At 46.5% G+C, this 19,159-nt stretch overlaps 2 protein-coding genes across 9 annotated transcripts in view; one reads left to right on the top strand and one right to left on the bottom strand.

The window, feature by feature from the left end:
• Positions 1-1,553: 1,553 nt before the first annotated feature.
• LOC144892375 (actin-6-like) lies at positions 1,554-9,375 on the bottom strand. 2 transcript variants are annotated; one of them, XM_078778744.1, is made up of 6 exons: positions 8,976-9,375; positions 8,682-8,828; positions 6,639-6,707; positions 5,491-5,772; positions 4,553-4,674; positions 1,554-2,490 (listed from the first exon to the last, which is right to left on the bottom strand). In XM_078778744.1, exons 1-6 carry the CDS (start codon positions 9,126-9,128, stop codon positions 2,118-2,120), a joined length of 1,146 nt encoding a protein of 381 aa, XP_078634870.1. In that variant the 5' UTR covers positions 9,129-9,375; the 3' UTR covers positions 1,554-2,117. The 2 variants fall into 2 exon arrangements, with proteins under 2 accessions (XP_078634870.1, XP_078634869.1); XM_078778743.1 differs by having other exon boundaries at positions 8,673-8,828; positions 8,976-9,144.
• Positions 9,019-19,159, top strand: part of LOC137428389 (cholesterol side-chain cleavage enzyme, mitochondrial) — a 52,119-nt gene continuing 41,978 nt past the window's right edge. For 6 of the 7 annotated variants that reach the window (XM_078778741.1, XM_078778740.1, XM_078778742.1 and 3 more), the window contains exons 1-2: positions 9,139-9,192; positions 12,537-12,689. The gene's annotated coding sequence lies outside the window, so the exon portion shown is untranslated. Of the gene's footprint in view, positions 9,193-12,536; positions 12,690-19,159 lie in introns of all 7 variants that reach the window. The other variant, XM_078778736.1, reaches the window with a different exon arrangement.

A 19,159-nucleotide genomic window follows, 5' to 3' on the forward strand; every position in this document is an offset into this window, starting at 1 on the left:
TTTGAGGCTTAGACGGTGGGGCGGCATCCCCGAAGGTGTTATGCTGTTGGATTGTCCACTCAGTGGACGGCTTGCTGTCGCCTTCGACTGTCCAATCAGCGGACGGCTTGCTTCGCCTTCACCCAGCAGACGCCAATAAGATGGCGTCGTATCGGCAGTTAATCGGATGCTTTTGGGCCCCAAAGTCGACTAATTCAGATTTTTCGAGTATGGCTGTACGTGATAAACAAAGAGCGCGGTTGGAAGAAATTATGGTAAACCCACCTGATGAGGTTAGCATACACCGCGATCGACGACACCGGCACAAATGCATGCTCTGGATTGTCCACTCAGTGGACGGCTTGCTTTCGCCTTCACCTGTCCAATCAGCGGACGGCTTGCTTCACCTTCACCCAGCAGACGCCAATACGATGGCGTCGTATCGGCAGTTAATCGGATGCTTTTGGGCCCCAAAGTCGACTAATTCAGATTTTTCGAGTATGGCTGTACGTGATAAACAAAGAGCGCGGTTGGAAGAAATTATGGTAAACCCACCTGATGAGGTTAGCGTACACCGCGATCGACGACATCGGCACAAATGCATGCTCAGGATTGTCCACTCAGTGGACGGCTTGCTGTCGCCTTCGACTGTCGAATCAGCGGACGGCATGCTTCGCCTTCACCCAGCAGACGCCAATAAGATGGCGTCGTATCGGCAGTTAATCGGATGCTTTTGGGCCCCAACGTCAGCTAATTCAGATTTTTCGAGTATGGCTGTACGTGATAAACAAAGAGCGCGGTTCGTAGATCGTAAATCCATTAGTGCCGTGGGCATCGGGTCACTGGGTGCGGCGTAAAAGGGATAACAAAGTCGAGTCCTTACGGTATTATTATATAGACTAGCCGAAACCCATGGAACATCCACGGAAGGGAGGATGTGGTGTATGGATAGAGTGTACCATTATGGATGGCATAGGGGAGCGCTCATGGGATCTTCTTCTTCCGTTAATCTCCAATTTTTTCTCTTTAAGTTAAGTCCAATCAGTCCTCTCTGCTCGAAGTGCTCAGGCCATGCCTTCCCGCTCTCATACTTTTATTTCCGTTCGGTGTAGAAAGAGATTGACATAGCGTTTGTCTGTTTTCAGCTCGTTATCTTTAAGCTTCCTTAGGTCTCGCCACCTGCTACACCTCTCTGAGTTACGAGGATTTATGCAACACACCCCGAGTATCGCAACGTCACTCCATTTAACTTTATTAAAATGACGATAAAGACGTTTCCTTATATATACTAATTTAAAATGTTCAAGGGAATAAAAAGACCATTTGGTTCACACCACCCATGCTCACACCACTCGACTGTCCAATCAGCGGACGGCTCGCTTCGCCTTCGCCCAGCAGACGCCAATACGATGGCGTCGTAAGATGGAGTCGTATCGGCCGTTAATCGGATGCTTTTGGGCCCCAACGTCAGCTAATTCAGATTTTTCGAGTATGTCTGTACGTGATAAACAAAGAGCGCGGTTCGTAGATCGTAAATCCATTAGTGCCGTGGGCATCGGGTCACTGGGTGCGGCATAAAAGGGATAACAAAGTCGAGTCCTTACAGTATTATTATATAGATAATGCCTCTATGATTTGCCTGCCTCACTTTTTTTTTTACTCTTGCTTTCTAATTTTTCCAATGCAATTTCTTTTAATTCTGAATGGCATAACTCTAGGTTGATGGCTGCTTGTAGAGGATCACTTAGCCAAGTGTGGTAAACAAAGTCTACATCCTGTTTTAGAAACGCAATTGGTGAATCAAAGTCCCACGAGAAAGTCACTGTAGGCATAGAGCTTCAAGAGGATGGATTTTTAATGTGGAGGTTAGTCGAGATGATAACATTAAGGAAACTGAATCCATAGATGGGCATATCTGTTCTTTCATTTCTTCATTATAAATGATGACGTTGCTTTCTGAATCTCTATTAAAGTGAAGTTGCTGCGACAGATGAGTTGTTTTTGTAACTAACTTCAATGGCCATAAAAAATGGCAAACCAATCACCTATACCTATAATAAATACCTATATACCTATATTTAATTCCAAAAGGCATCTGTGATGCTTTTCTTTTAGGTTATTCCATCGAAAAAAGATCCTTAGTAACAATAGCGATGCACGGCAAAAGAGCCCACCTCGCTGTATGTATCGCGCGTAAGCCAGCATTCTTGGAATGGTTCGGTGGCAGCAACAATCGATGCACCCCTCCAAACTGCAAGCATTTGGTTGGATGGAATGCGCACAACTGTGCCAGGTGGGACGAGCCGCCCAGCAACAGCAAGCCTCTGAAGTTCTGATTGCAGACGAGGAACGAGACCGGGGAATGATGCGCCACCACCTATCAGGAGTACCTTTTGGGTGAGACTCGGTCGGGCGTCTTGCGGAGCACGTTCCAAGCAGTTTGAAATCATCGCTGAAATACCTGGATCTGACAGGCCTCGAAGGGATGGCTGAAAGAGGAGCTCGGGGCACCTGAAGAGAGGGTGGAGAGGTATGGGGGTATGGAGGGTTAGTTTATAAGACAAAGCTAAACAAAACAGTTTATTTATGATTTATGAACATAAATGTATTTATGTGGGGGTGGGGGGGGTTTTCTTGAAACACTTGTAAAAATTATAAGGGTAAGGATTTTGTTGTTGTTGCTTCGATATACAGTACTTAACATCTTCACAAGCATTATGGTAAATGGTAATTTACAACAGGCTTCTGTAAGTATATGCATCTACCCATCCATTCCAATGTCCAACACCAATGTGAAGTCACTTAATAGGACGTTGGGCCACCACGTGTGACCAGTACGGCCTGTATGCGCCATGGCATAGAGTCCCCCAGTGTCTGGATCAATTCTGCAGGAGGGATGTGGCACCATTCTTCCACGAGAAAGTCAATCAACTTGCACCTGTTTGATGGAGGTGGACAATGCTGTCTGAGGCATCGTTCCAGAATATTCCAAAAATGCTCAATTGGTTTCGGATCTGTTGACTGAGAAGGCCATGACATGGATAACATCAGTGTCGTGCTCATTAAACCAATGGGCGACCACACATGCTCTGTGGATTGGGGCATCAGGTGGCAGTCTCCTCTTGCAGCCATGCTAGTCATAAGTATATGCAACTAGGCCTGTGCAGCAGTTTTATACATGACCCTAGGCATGCTGGGATGTTATTTTCTTCACACATTGGCGATAGCTATGTGGAAGCAGTTGCTTGGTGTCCCTCATTTACCCAGGTGTTTCCATTTTATTTGTCCACTACCTATATATTACGGGTTGTTTACCCACCCTACAGTCAGGTATATAAAGTTCAACTTCGATTAACTGAAGAATGAATAATTATTTAATTAAAACGATCAAGTAGTGTAGCCATTACAAGCAATAAACATATGCTTGATCGACACAAATACAATCATTATGGCCGTGAGTGGGTGACAGTATATGAATGATCTGCACACCCAGCAATTGTGGGCCTATATGGCGATCGTGCGATGGAGTGGCCATTTCCACGTACATTGTACATGTAGCATAAAGGTATGTGACACTTGGTCAGTAAACCTGTGTGCGTACCTATCATACTGGTACTAAAAGAAAAGTGTTCCTCTATGCCCTTTTGCTGAATAGAGTGGGATCATGTGGTGTGGGTGGAATCATAAAGATATAAGATTTTACTGCACGCCATGGTGGTGTATTGCACAGCTGTAGAAAAGGTCTATGAGTAATGATGACACCAATTTTCTAAAATCCTCAATTTTTATCCTATTGACTTGAAATTTTAAGAGGATTTGCATATTTGGTATTTAAATTTAGCCATCAATTATTTTTAAAGTCAAATTTGTTTTAGGGATTTTGCAATATGGTGCTCTGCACCACATCTTTCTTGTTACCCTCGCCAGAGGAGAGGGTATTGCATTTGAGTCTGTTTGTCTGTTCGTCCGCACAGAATAAATATGATTTTCTCTGCAACCGCTGGTCCGATTGACAGGAAATTTTCACCATTGGTGCACCTCCTCCTGTATAATTTTTAATGATAATTATGACGTCATAGGTCGCTGGTACTGGCGCCATCTTGGAAAAACCGAAAAACTTTGCACATCTATATCTCAAGCGCTGCATATAAAAAATTGAGACATGGCTCATTGTAAAGAAATCTCCATGGGGAATAACATAAGTTAATGATGATGTCATAGGTTCCTCCATGATGTCATAATTCGACAAGTACAAAACTTCATTTTATCAAGATGAAATTTCTTGTGTCATCTGGGGGTAAGTTGGTGGAGAGAAAAAAAAGACGTCATCGGTCACGTGGTTCGGCCTCCATATTTGTTTTAACACAAAAACCTTAAAAACCATGAAAAATACGTCCTAGTGAGGATCTGCAATCTCTGATTGCTCTTTCTTGTTTTTGTTTTGAACCTGAAGGCATTTGATACAGGGAAGATCTCTAAAAGAAGCCCATTGTATGTTATTTGTTTTGATTTCAAATGATTATTCGTTTTAGGATATCAAAAGTGAGAATAAATGTGTGTGATGGAGATTCACCAAAATCTTTCGTTGCCCAGTGTGATGATTTTCCCATCTGGAAGTTTGTATTCAACCAATAGGTCCACCTTTCCCTTCGCCATCTCAGCTTTCGCATCACGTGCCACATAGCAACACTGTTCCTGCAGAACAGTCACTTTGGTCTCTACCAAAAACATAGTCATGTTGATTGTATTATAAATATAAATAAATAAATAAATAAACGAATATCATGAGTTCCCTTGCAAGGAAATTCAACACAGAAGGTCATTTGGCCCATCAAGCCCACACAGTAGTTGCCAACCTATGGTCGTTTGTCTGTTCTATCCTTTTATAAATGCTGAGCATCAAAGGAAAGGAAGCTAAGGATGGTACTACTGTATTATATGTGCCATTCTAGTTTTGCTCTGTGCTGATAAAGTGCGTGTTTATTTATTTATTTCCAAGGCCCGCGTGCGTGCCTGCGCTGCTATTCGTCCGAATACAAGCCAATTCGGCAAGTTTGCCAATCCCTGGGGGTCTGAATTGGGCTTATGCCATAATTAAATACGGGTGTGGATTAAACCTGTTCAGCATGCTCATGCATTCGCTGTCGCGGTGCATTAACGAGCAAATTGGGCCTTTAGCCGGCCATTCTCAAAGTGAAAAGCTTCAGCGGTTTGCAATTCCATGCCCGACTGTGGTGAGCGGTTGAGGCATGCACCATTGCATTGGCCCATAAACATTACAGTACTACAGTAAGTCCACACAAGACACTGTTGCCATAATTATTTCCAATACTCTATGTGAAATGAGAATTCGAAAAACTATGGAATTTCGTAAACTCTGTTTTACAAAACTTGTTTAGTGTCCCTTTAAATAATATCTCATTAACGGAAACCATTTGCTTATGTCCACCATTATTCAAAACACTGGGTTCATCCCAATGATTTACCTCCACCAATATACAGTTGTATTACCTTGATGTTGCGTACAACATGCCACATGTGGGCTCCAAAATGGTTTCCAGCAGCGCCGAGTAGAGCAGCCATGTAGGCAGTAAGATCATAACCTCCAGTGTCGACTCGAATTCCAGGGTGAGCCAGTGTCCAACCCTCGTGGACTGCTGTAACCCGACTTCCACCATGACCCAGCTCGAGAACAAGACCGGAAATGCACCCCAAAGCATACAAGGCAAGCGTCGGAGCATGGCCGAGGAAGAGCGCAGGAACACTGAATTGCTCAAATAACAGCTCGCACATCTTGTTTGTGTTGGGGAGGCAAGGAGCAGAGCAGCGATTAATAAGTAGAACAAATGAAAACATAACCTACGGCAACCTTTTGTGGCGCAGGTAAAAAGTGATTTCATTGTACGAATCATGAAATTTTTCACCTTGCATGCAGATATACTTTAGGAAATGTTTCTTTTTTATTTTAGTGATCTAAGGATCATGGAGAAGCTTGTACACGTATCACATTCAGAACTAGAATGGCACTCGGTAGAGAGCATACCTCCACCAGGTTGAACAGCTTACGTTTTGTATCCCACCGATAGGCCGGACCTGAACCAAATTCTAATCGGCTTGTCCGTGATGCCTAACCAACTCATCCACCTAGTTTTGTCACAACTTGTCCATAACGTTTTGAAATATCATGCCATATATTGTTTTTGGCCCGAACACTCAATGGTGAAGAATCGCTTTAAAAATTCCCCGATCCGGATCTTCACCAAAATCGAATCATTTCGTCCGAATTCGTCCACAACTTTTTGAGATATCCTGTTCACAAACAAACAGACGGACAGACAGGGGTGAAAACATGACCTCCATCCACCTTTGGTGGTGGAAGTAAAAAAGACATTGGTGGACATCAATGTACCCTTACATTAATTACAAGGATCTAAATGGACAAGCAAGTGGGATGTGAATCTGGGTGTCCTGCATTTTTTCCTGGCGGTTCAGATAAGGACACAAGCAAGCCATCCCCAGGAGGAAATGTTAGGCAGTAAATGAAACCTGAATCTCCCAGGAATTTCAGCGGAAGGAACCACGTCTTGCCTTTGTCAATTCATGATAGGCTGTGAATTGTCACGTGCTTTTTATTCTTTTTCCATGGATAAATATCGTACCTTTTCTCGGCAGGTCGTTGGATCAAAGGGAGAATCTGTCACAAAGACTGCCTGGTCCTCTGGAGCCATCTACATAAAATGGGAGTGCGTAATATGATGGGGAAAATAATGTTTTCACCTTTTTGATACAACATTCCTGAAAATTCTCACCATGTTAAACAACCAACATCACTATTACAAACATTGGGCGCTCACCTGGTGGAATAAAGCAGTATACTCTACACTGACTAAAGGTATTTTAAACCGTAACATGGCATTTTTAACCAATTCCAATGGTTACTAGAAGGCAGGGCAGCACTACAGTCATACTAACGTAATCATAAGACTTTAAACAAACAAACAAAAAAATACCTATTTTAGGGGGGGCAACCTCCTCCCCTCCCCCCATAGACTACCTTAGACCCCGATGTTTTTTTAATGCCGTGAACAAACTTTGGTACATCACAGGTGATGAAGGTTGTGGTCAAGTTTCATCGTAATTGTATGTGTGGTTTCTGAGAAAAAAAAAGCAAAAACCTATTTTGGGGGGGGGGGGGGGGGGGGGGGGTCAGATCTGGATCCACTTTGACCCCCGGTAGACCCCCTTACACCCCAATTTTTTTATGCCGTGAACAAACTTTAGTCAGAACACAACAAATATCATTTGTGCCATGTTTGGTCACAATCCCATCAACAGTTTCAGAGAAGAAGTTGCATAGGTTTACAGACTGACGGACGATGCGCCATCGCATAAGCTCCGCGGAACTTAGTTCCAGGTGAGCTAAAAACATGGTGCAAAAACCGATCCCCTTATATCTCCAGACCGATCATCAGCAAGGTCATTTAATCCATCATCACAGTTGACATAAAATCCTTCTTTTTTCTGACGGCCTAATCTCAGATCATCAATTTGGTTTCAGACCAAGTCACTCTACCTTGGACATGCTGCTCCGACTCTCCCAAGAATGGATGGAGGCCCTCAATATCAGACATGAGATCAAGGCCCTCTTTCTGGACATCTATCGAGCTTTCGATAGTCGGGCATCCTGCCTTGCTCTCCAAACTGGGCATCGGAGACCGACTTCACTCTTGGGTTACTGACTTCCTCCACCATCATAGCCAACGTGTGGCTCTAAATCGAATCTTCTCATCTTCTTTTCCTGTCGAGGATTGAGTGCCCCCCTAAGGTAGTGCTCTGGGTCCAGTCCTTATCTCTCTGTCTGGAAAATCTTCTTTATGCATTTGCCGATGACTACACCATCTGCCGTGACTTCCCTCAGCTTTCAGACAAGCAGGCAGCAGCCTCTTCCCTCTCCGCAGACCTTGATGGAATCACGAGCCTGCGAAACACTTGGAATATGTCTTTCAATTTCCCAACAAATCGCACACTCTCACTTTCACTTTCCAAAAGGACAGTCGAGCAAACTCTACTCTCTCATCTATTTTCTTATCAATCCTCCTGAAGTTCAGTCACTCAAACTCTTGGGCCTCATTGTCAGCCATGATCTTTCTTGGACAAACCACATTCCTGAACTCTTCCCACTTACAAGGCCTTCGTCCGCAGCTTGATGGAGTAATGCTGTCCCCTCTGGCCTAGAACTTGTAATTTGTTCAGGGTGCCGGGGATACCTCGCTTGGTCTTCACGAATACACCCTGGGATGTTTAAAGTCCACCAACTAATCTTAGCACATGGAACTTGGGACACCCGGTTTAACGTCCAACCAAGGATTCTGCATTTTGAGAAGCAACGCCAACCCATTCCTGCAAAGCACCAATCTGACAATTTATAATCCAATTTATAATCCAGTTGGGAATCGAACCTCGATTACAAAAGTCAAAGCTAAGTGCATGACCTGTGAGAAATTATATCAGACTTAAGATTGGAGCTGAGCCCACTGTGCCCAATTAAAATCTATTTTTATATTACGTACGCAGATATGCCTGAGCTCCGCGCAACCTGCCCATCTTCCTTTCCAAAAAGCATGTGGTGCGGATGTAATAAATAGATGCCTCTCTGCACAGCCCAGCTTCATGCGGGACACACGTGATTCCACCTTTCCAACCTTGAGCTGTTTGTAGAACACGTGATGCCACAGCACCTCCAGGGCTTCCCAATCGGTGGTGACGCCTCGCCAGCTCGGCGAACGAACGCTCCCCGCTCGCCCCAGGTGATGTCCTTGGTCCGCGGCAGCTTGTCCAACCACGAAACACTGTCAAGGGAATAAGAGCGATAAAGTTATCTCGATACCGTCCCGGATGTCTTGAAACCTCGGGGAATGGTTTCTGTCGCCGAGGTTGGGGGAAAATGGCCTTGTGGGGAGGGAGGGAGACCTGCATGCCGTTTGTTATCGTCTCACCTGATCGTTGCCGTTATCTACGTGATGACGTCGCACCGCGGCCACAAGTGCTGGGATGCAACAACGAGGACTCTCCTCTCCCGCCAGGCCTGCTCGGCAGCACGCAGATCCCGAGTCGAGAATCACCGCGGCCCTGTTCTTAAATTCCTCCATTGATCACCTCTGGATTCTGGAACAGATCGTGCTTTGAGAAATAGAAATACGATCTACAGTACAGGTGAGCTCCAGGTGTCGGGGAGAAGAGCGTTAATCCCGTGAATGCACGTGACTAACAGTTTGCAGTTGCGCGTTGGCCGTTGGTTGCTCGAGTTTCCGTCAGTTAATATACAGTCAACGAACTCTCACTTACAAACTCGGCCTCCTCCCAGCACTCCTGATCGAAACATGAATGGCCAACAGTGATGGTCAGGGCTGCCACTCTAAATTTTCATTTTCCCCTGCCACGCGTGCGCATTTTCCCCTACGTTTCCCCTACGCCCATCCCTAAAAAAAAAAAAAAATACTGCACCTACACTGAGTGTTCCCACAAGTTCAAAACATAAACTCCCTACAATAAGGCTGAAAATTCGCAATATTGGACCACAATTCCCCAAATCCATTTTACATGCATATACCGTATGTGAAAATAAAAGTATTTATATATTTCTTTCAGTTTTTTAAATTTTATTCTTTCATTACAAAAGTTCCACAAATTATTCCACAAAACAAAAAACAAATTTATGGCGTAAATGAACATTTTCCTTTGGTATCCGGCATTCCGGCTACATCAGTTGTGCAAGTATTTACAACTGTATTACTGAAAGTACAATATGTGTATGAATGAAAATGAAAATACATGTATTACTGAAAGTCCTCAGCATGGGTCTGCTCATTTTCTGTGTACTTCTCCATGTACGTCTTTCTTGCGTCGGTATACAAGCGAGTAAGCCTTGCGTTTACATCAACACGCGATGGAAAGGCTTCTGCCGTTTTGATGATGGCCTCCAAGGTGTGTACAGCTAGGGAACTCCTTAGCTTTGTTTTGTTTGCATTAAGTTTGGAGAAGGTCCTCTCTACCTCTGCAGTGCTTTGTGGCAAGGCGGTCATTTGCAGCATAAAGATCGCGACGTCTTCATACTCAGGAAGGCAGCGCAGACTCTGCCAAAACTCTACAATGGGCTTGCTCTCCCACCCTCCTTTCTTCACATTGTCATCAATCAGAACGCTACGCCATTGTCGATCAATAGCCTGCACTTTTGACGAACTGATCCTTGGAAAGCCCTTGGCAAGAACTGCACCAGAGCTGACATCAGCACTGCCATTCAGTATTTTCACATGGTTGACATCTTTTAGTGCATTCAGAACTGGGTCGGACAGATCGATCCTTTGAAGAATTTGGCGCACAGCTTCCCTGCACCAATCTCTGCACCTTGTCTGGAAGCTCTCCCTCTCATGTGGAAGCATAAGCTTCATGGATTCCACTGCCATTACCCCTGGGTAAACTTTGTGAAGTGGTAGCCACTGTGACTCGTCGTCAACATTGATGATGGTCAGGTTCTGCATTGGCTTCCTGAAGTTTTGGCACAGCACCTTTACAACACGCACAACCTCTGGCACAAGGCGATGAAGCTGAAACCCATTCGACTGGAATATAACATTCAGACCTGTCAAGTCTCCAAGGACATAATCGCAGAACTCCAATGTTGCCTTGACGTACGTAGATTTCAATGCCCGTAATATCCTCTCAGCCTGCAGGGAGCCACTGCTCTTGTCACTTGCCTCTGCAGTGAAGAACAGAACGAGAGCAGGCCATTGTTCCAAAATCCGAGTAACACACTGGGCCACAGATAGCCAACGTGTCTGACATGGTTTCAGGATTCGATGAGTATCCACATCTACAAACTTCTGGAACTCAGCATAACTTTTCTGCCTATTGGGGGACATCTTGAAGTAATTGTAGACATCGTGTATTAGCTGATCAGCTGTCTTTGATAGAACCTTACTGGCGTGCTCTGCAACAAGATGGAAAGTGTGGCAGTAACATTTTAGGACAAATAGATTTGGTGCAGCCTCTTCCATTCTCGTCAGAAGAGAGTTCTTGGCTCCTTGCATCAGATTCTCCCCATCTGATGCATAGCCTATGACTTTGTCCCAATGAAGCTCATCTTTCTGCAAAGTACTTTCCAGGGATGCATACAGTCCAGTGGCGTCCCCTTCCTCCACAGGAATAAGACGGTAGAATCGTGTGACTGGTTCATTGTTTGCGTTCAGGAAACGGACATTAACACAGAAGACTTTGTTCATTGTGATGTCGGTCGCCTTATCACACAAGATGGAAAATCCACTCGATAGCTTCAAGTCCTCAACATGTCATAGTGGTCCAGACAAATATTTATTGAAAAACGTATTAAAATGTTTTTTTTTTAAACTCCCCTACATATTGTCATATGCGCCATTTTCCCCGTAGGCCATCATATGCGCCATCACTGATGGTGTACAGAGTGAAGAAGAAGAAGAACCTTCGGGTGTTTAAGCATTATACTGTAGTAAGGTGGCTAACACAAATAACCGTTCACATTGTCATACAAGCATGAGATTTGGTAGTTATTTTCATACATAGATATTCTTTAAATCCAGTCGATTAGCCATCTAGCAATGCAGCATGGCGGCCATTTTGAAAAAACATGGTCGCCAAATTTGCTAAAATGTACCATAAACCTTTTAATATTGAATTTAGGACGTACGAGTATCAATACAAAATCACAGAACTACATATTATCTATAAGAGGTCGTTAATATTTTAAGTTTATCTTATTAAGGAAAATCCTGATAGACACACATCAGACAAGGAAATTTACCTTATGGCAAATTAGGTAAATTGAAAATTTTAACTACCTCTTATAGATAATATGTAGTTCTGTGATTTTTTAAAAATTGAAACTCGTACGTCCTAAATTCAATATTACAAAGTTTATGGCACATTTTAGCAATTTTGGTGGCCATTTTGAAAAAATCGACCACCATGTTGGAAAAAATCGACCGCCATGTTGGAAAAAATGGCCGCCATGTTGGATTTCGAGTTGGCTAATCGAGTGGATTTAAAGAGTGTCTATGTATGACCATAACTGCCAAATTTCATGCTTTTATGACAATGTGGACAATTCACCCTAATAATGGGTGTTAGCGGCATAGCTAATGGGGCACAATCCTGGATGGGTCGCCACTCTGATGCAAGGGTGGTGTGTGTGTGTGTGTGTGTGTGTGTGTGTGTGTGTGTGTGTGTGTGTGTGTGTGTGTGTGTGTGTGTGTGGGGTATTAATTGTGGTGATGATGGTGGTAGCTGAGGGGAGTGGCTGTAGTGATGGTGGTGGGGCTGGTCGTGAATGTTGAATGTGGTGGTCGCCGGCGATGGTCGTAATTGTGGTGGCTGGTGTAACCGCTCAGGAATACCACCTTCACGACTATCCCCCACAATCATGGCAGTCCCTAAATTTAGGGACTGCCATGATTGTGGGGGATAGTCGTGAAGGTGGTATTCCTGAGCGGTGGTCGTGATGGTTGTTGTTGTTGTTTCGTATGCAGCTTGTGGGTGCTGGCGTTGCTGTTGCATCATTTTCTGGAAGCGCGGCCGTGCTGCTGACGCAGTGCCTCTGTTACCATTAAGCTCATGGTACTCATTTTGCCGACCTCGGAAGGATGACAAGTGGAGTCAACCCACCTGGTGCTATTTCAACGGTACAGCAGGGCTCAAACTCAAGACCCTAACATCTGAAGCCAGCCACCTTAACCGTTAGCCAACACCAGGCTTGTTGTGATGGTGATGGTATAGTGTTGGTGTTGGAGGTCATCATGATTATTGGCGGCGTTATGGTGGTGGTGTGAGTTTGGTAGTGATGGTGGTGCTTTTGACGGGGCATAGAGAGATTTGTTTTACAATCAACTTAAACTCTACAAGGAAAAATAATGTGTTCCATTAATTGCAAGTCGTTTCATCTTGTGACCAACTATTTGTTTCATTTTCTTTTTATAAACATCTATGATGTGGGGGCACTAACTAGTGTGGGTGGTTTCCTAATCGTGTTTCTCATATTACACTACTACCGGCCATCTTTTTGTATGTTCCAGGCTCCAGTCGTGTACGAAATAGTCCTCATCGAGGCCAGGCCTTAAATAAAAGAGCTGCATTGATAGAAAAGTGTAGAAAGGGATAATAGTCTGAGTTTTTGAGGGAGTAATGTAAAGGTGAGGAGTGAAAATGAGTAAGAAAAGTGTGTGGTGTTTGTTTGCAAGAAAGAGATTAAAGCTAGAGATCGAGTGAGACAGAAAGTAAGACCAGAAATCCTGACACGTAGATTGTAAGATGGTTCCGGGCACAACTTTAATGCTCCTAAGTCAGAACAGTAGTACTACCCTGAGCGGTTGCTGTACACAACCTACTACCTAATAAGTATCTATATCTAAAAAAGTATCTAAAGTATAGTAAAAACTGTGTATCTATACACAACTCAAAAATGTATTAAACAGAGTAAACTATCGATGTGGAATAAAAGTTAATTTTCACTGTGCTGTACTAAAGTTATGGATATAATTATTTGGAGAGGCTTTTGTCAGCAGTCTTTTTGTCAATACGAGTCGCTACACCAGGATCTACTTTAACCCTTCGATGCAGTCATAAACTACAACGGCAGTCGGTAGAGCGCATACCTCCACCAGGCTGAACAGTTTATGTTTTGTATCCCTCTGATAGGCTGGATCTGGATTCGGACCTGAACCAAAATCAAATCGGCTTGTTCTTGCTACCTAACCAACTCGTCCACCAAGTTTAGTCGGAACTCGTCCATAACTTTTTTAAATATCGTGTCATATATCGCTTTTCGCCCTATCTCTCAATGGTGAAAAATCACTGAAAAATTAAATAATTCTCTCATCCTAATCCATATTCCAATCTTCACCAAAATCGAATCAATTCTTCGTTGTCACACACACAACCTGTCCACCAAGTTTCGTCCAAATCCGTTTATAACTTTTTGAGATATCCTGCTATATATAGGTTTTAGCCATATCACTCGATGGTGAAGAATCACTTAAATAATTCTACTAGCTGGATCCAAATCCGGATCTTCACCAAAATCGAATCATTTCGTCATTGTCACATACGCTACATCTCTGCCAAATTTCCTTTGCATCCGTCCACAACTTTTTGAGACATCTTGTTCACAGACAAACAAACAGACAGGGGTGAAAACATAACCTCCAGCCACCTTCGGTGATGGAAGTAAAAAATCCTCCACCAATGCAGTCCTGGGATCTGGGAGACCCGGCAAACATAAGTGTTTTTTTTTGTTTTGTTTTTTGTTATTCTTTTTTAATCAAAGTCGATGCTCATGAATGTGTATTTGCTCAAAAAGGTGATTCATTGATCAACTACGGATGCTGCAAAATGCTCGAGTCTCGCAGACCACGAAATGCACAAACACATTACATGGAAATGCAATGAGGTCACGATAATTCAGCTCATCCCTCCCCCTCTAACCCCGCAACTTTAGCCTTCTTTGATACAAAAACCAGAATGTCATGTACTATTTAGGCCAACAAGCTATGCTGCAAATTGCTGGTTCTCCAAGACCACAAGTACTGCACAGGAAGGGATGTGTAATGTGTTATGAATGAAGGTTTTACCTCGAACCTGAATGAAATATTTTTTACATTTATGCCATGAAATTATTTATAACCAAGTTATAGGAGCATACAAGAAGGCTTATGCAAAGAAAATATAATTATATAGCATAGTGATAGCACAACAATAATCATGCTGGGTCTAAGAGACCCCAGCCCTGCAGCTAAGGGTTTATAGATCTTTATTGTTGTCAGATGTCTGGCTTAGCGGTTATGGTGCTGGCTTGGGATTTTAGGATCCTGGGTCCGAATCCCGGTCGTTCAATTCAATCGCTGAATTAATGCCAGGGGGGTTGATTCAGCCTGTCATCCTTCTGAGGTCGGCAAATTGAGTACCAGTTCACTGGTAATTCCCTGTGTGTTGCAAGAGGTGACTAACAGGGTTGGTGCCAGGAAGGGCATCCGGCCATAAAACATTGCTTCAAAAAAAGGGGACCACGGTGCCTGAAAAAGGCCAACCCCTGCTCTGCGGGGGAAAAATGACCTCTAAAGGTGTTTTTTTTTTGTATTGTCGTCAGATGTCGTGTTATATCTTTTTCTTCTTCTTCTTCTTATTCTTCTTCTTTGGCGGCCACTATTATCCCACCTTCCTTATATGGTCAGCCACATAAGGTCGGCCAGGGGAAGCTTGGCCCAAGTCTTCACGAACCAGCTGGCCAGGCCTGACATTTGCCTAGTTATGGCAGGAATTTAGAACTTGGCCTTGGTGCCGGAAATAGCTCACCTACTTGCGATGGACACCATGGTATCATCCAACAATGAATGGCGGCAGACGGGACGCCAGTTTAACATCTATCTGAGGGAATGAGGGAATGAGGCACATTGATGAATTACCCTGCCTGTGAAACACCTGGATGACAGTTTATAGATGGTTCAGGATTCAAACTCTGTGTAGACGGGTTCGAGGCGAGTGTATGGACCTCCAGAAACCACCTTTAGAGGCCATTTTTCCCCGCAGAGCAGGGGTTGGCCTTTTTCAGGCACATTGGTCCCCTTTTTGAAGCAATGTTTTATGGCCGGATGCCCTTCCTGCTGCAAGCCCTGTTAGTCGCCTCTTGCGACACACAGGGAATTACCAGTGAACTGGTACTCAATTTGCCGACCTCGGAAGGATGACAGGCTGAGTCAACCCCCCTGGCGTTAATTCAGCAATCGACCGGGATTCTAACCCAGGATCCTGGGATCCCAAGCCGGCACCCTAACCTCTCAGCCAACACCTCTCGGCTCTAAGCTATTCTGTCAGCCCATACCTTATCATTATTTACCAACATATGTGGTAACTATCACGATTCTCGCACTAGATGTTTTATTCAGCGAATTATAATGGCATCTAGTATCAATGACGTGGTTGTGCCAGCAAAAGCTTCAGCAAAGCACACAAATGAACTCCTGTTAGGTTCATGGTGATACAGAAGAAAAATGAAAATGAAATGCATCAACAATTTTTTGCTGTTCCTGCTCACATTCATCTTCTTCAGGGTACTTTTTGGCGGATGTTAACTGGATGTGCACGTGGACACGTGATGTGCAGGCCTTCCACCCTGGCGTAAGGACAATGTCGCTGCTATTGGCAATCTCCTGCTCCAAGGTCATAATTGAACGACTTGCAACAAACCAGGAAATAGCAAGTCAACAGTGCATTGCATTGTCGCTGATGGTCTTGGGGAAAAAGAAAGATGGTGGCGGAATGGGTGCCACTCTTACTCATGGAGGAGACAGTACTGAAGTCATTCCACACGACACTTAATCGAAACGCATTGTGGCTGGAGATAAAAAGTGGTGCCACAATTACAAGCCAGGAACTGAAGTCTCTTCCAGATGTGGATAAAGGGCCGACTTGGACTTCTCTGCGTCTCGACCCAAAAAGTCAGGCCAGATGCCAACTTAAGGGAGCATCGAGGTGCTACACGTTCTTTTCTTTTTTTACAACGACCGGAGAATTTGACTCACCAGGAAGTTCCACAGGGTGTAATATAGTGGAATGAAGACGACTAGCAAATAGATATTGCATGAACATCAAAGACTTGCAAAAGCATTCATATCTTCAAAACGAAGCCATTGTGGCGGACACGATGGCTCGCTGGCGCGATGACATCATTCCGCGCACCAAGAGGGTGTTGGCCACACCCGAGGGGTAGGCGTGGCCTCGGGATATACACGGGGCTCACAGCCCCGAGCACGGCAGTGCTATAGTTTGATCCTTCGAATAAAGACGCTTTTGGTTACTTACGTTGTTGCTTCCTTTATTGGCAAGACAAGTCGTGCGCATAGCACCGCACTACATTGGTGACCTCCGACTAGTTCAGCCGACGCTGACCTACAGAATGCGCCATGACAAGCAGCAACGCGGTAGCGGTGAAACTCCCTGAGTTTTGGGAGGCTCAGGCCGAGGTATGGTTCATGCAGGCCGAGGCCCAGTTCCACCTTCAGGGCATAACGGCGGACGAGACCCGCTATTTCCACGTCATCGCCGCCCTCGGGCCCGGCACAGCCGCCCGAGTCGTGCCCGCCCTGCGGAACCCACCGGCCGACCACAGGTACGAGGCGCTCAAGCGTCGCCTCATCGCCACGTTCGGCCTCACAGAGGATGAACGGGCCGACCGTCTCCTGGACCTTCCCGACCTCGGCGACACGCGACCATCGGTCCGAATGGACCACATGCTGTCGCTACTGGGGGACAAAGCACCGGATTTTTTATTCCGGGCGCTCTTTTTACGCCAGCTACCGGCCCAGGTACGCCTCGCGTTGGCCGGTTCCAAAATAAAGGAACCCCGCGCGCTGGCCGTCGAGGCCGACAAGTTTTTCGCGGCGTGTGACACACGGGCGAGTTTCGGTGCGGCCGTCGCAGATCCCGGGGCTGATGCTGATGCACCACACCTCGTGGATCCCGAGGCTGATGCACACCTCATGGCCGCCGCCACGCCCCGCCCACCACCACCGCAAAAGCCGCGGCCTCCGCCACACCCGCCACAAGCCTGGTGCCATTTCCACGCCAGGTTCGGCCACAAGGCAAAGAAGTGTTGCCCGCCGTGCTCGTTCGGCAAGTCGGGAAACGCCCGGGCCGACGCTTGATAGCGGCTTTGAGCGTCGGCCTTTCCGGCAGCCTTCTTTTTATAACGGACACCTTGTCCGTGCGCCGCTTCCTATGCGACATAGGTGCACAGGTGAGCGTTATCCCTGCCTCTGCGTCCGACAAGCGAACCGCGGGCCGGGGCCCGCGTTGCTTGCAGCCAACGGAACACCCATACGCACGTTCGGGAAGCGTTGCCTCTCCCTGCGGTTCGGAGGGCAACGCTTCAAGTGGTCGTTCGTAACCGCCAGAGTGCCCATGGCATTGCTCGGTGCGGACTTCCTCTGTGCAAACGGGTTGTTGGTAGACGTGAAGAACAGACGCCTCGTCCAGGCCGAAATGTTCAGCTCGCTTGCTTGCGCGCTGAGCAGCTCGTTGAGCGGCTCACTGCGCGTCTCACCAAGCGGCTCGCCAAGCGGCTTGCTGAGCGGTTCGGTCCCGGCGAGGTTGGTTTGTACCCTCCCGGCAGCGGATGAGTTCACCCGCCTCCTCACCAGTTTCCCGGCCCTCACGCGGCCCACCTTCTCGGCGGTGGCCGTAAAGCACGGTGTGGAACATCACATACCCACCGTCGGGCCACCGGTCTACACCCGGGCCCGCCGCCTCGAACCAACGAAGCTCGCGGTGGCGAGAGTGGAGTTCGCTACGCTGGAGCGGCTGGGCATCGTGCGGCGCTCCAAGAGTGCTTGGGCGTCGCCGCTACACATCGTGCCGAAGCCTGGCGGGGGATGGCGGCCGTGCGGGGACTACCGCCGCCTCAACGATGCCACCACCCCCGACCGTTACCCGGTCACCCACATCCAGGACTTTCCCGCCCGGTTGGCGAACATGTCCTGCTTCTCCAAGGTGGACCTCATACGCGGCTACCACCAGGTCCCCGTCAGGCCGGAGGACATCCCGAAGACGGCCGTCATTACGCCATTCGGCCTCTTTGAATTCCTTCGGATGCCCTTCGGTTGGAAGAATGCGGCTCAGGCGTTCCAACGTCTTATGGACAGCGTCTTGTGCGACCTGGATTTCGTCTATGTCTACCTGGACGACATCCTCGTCGCAAGCGCGTCCCGTGAAGAGCACCTCCGCCATCTCCGCACGCTCTTCGAATGCCTGGGCCAGCATGGCCTGATCGTGAACCCCGCCAAGTGCCGGTTCAGCGTCGCCGAGATCGACTTTTTGGGGCACCGCGTCACCAGGCACGGGGCCATCCCCTTACCAGCAAAGGTGGAGGCGGTCAAGGGGTTTCCGTGCCCCTGCACGATCAGGGGGCTCCAGGAGTTCCTGGGCATGGTAAAATTTTACCACCGTTTCCTGCCCCGCATCGCACAGCTCCTGCGCCCCCTGCACGAAGCCCTCCGGGGGAAGCCGGGCAAAGGTGACGTCGCTTGGACCGAGCAGATGGACGCGGCGTTCGCGGGCGCGAAGCTCGCCCTGGTTAACGCCACCATGCTCGCGCACCTGGCGC

Source organism: Myxine glutinosa, chromosome 5, assembly GCF_964187855.1.
Source record: "Myxine glutinosa chromosome 5, kmMyxGlut1.1, whole genome shotgun sequence".
In the NCBI taxonomy this organism is placed as follows: domain Eukaryota; kingdom Metazoa; phylum Chordata; class Myxini; order Myxiniformes; family Myxinidae; genus Myxine; species Myxine glutinosa.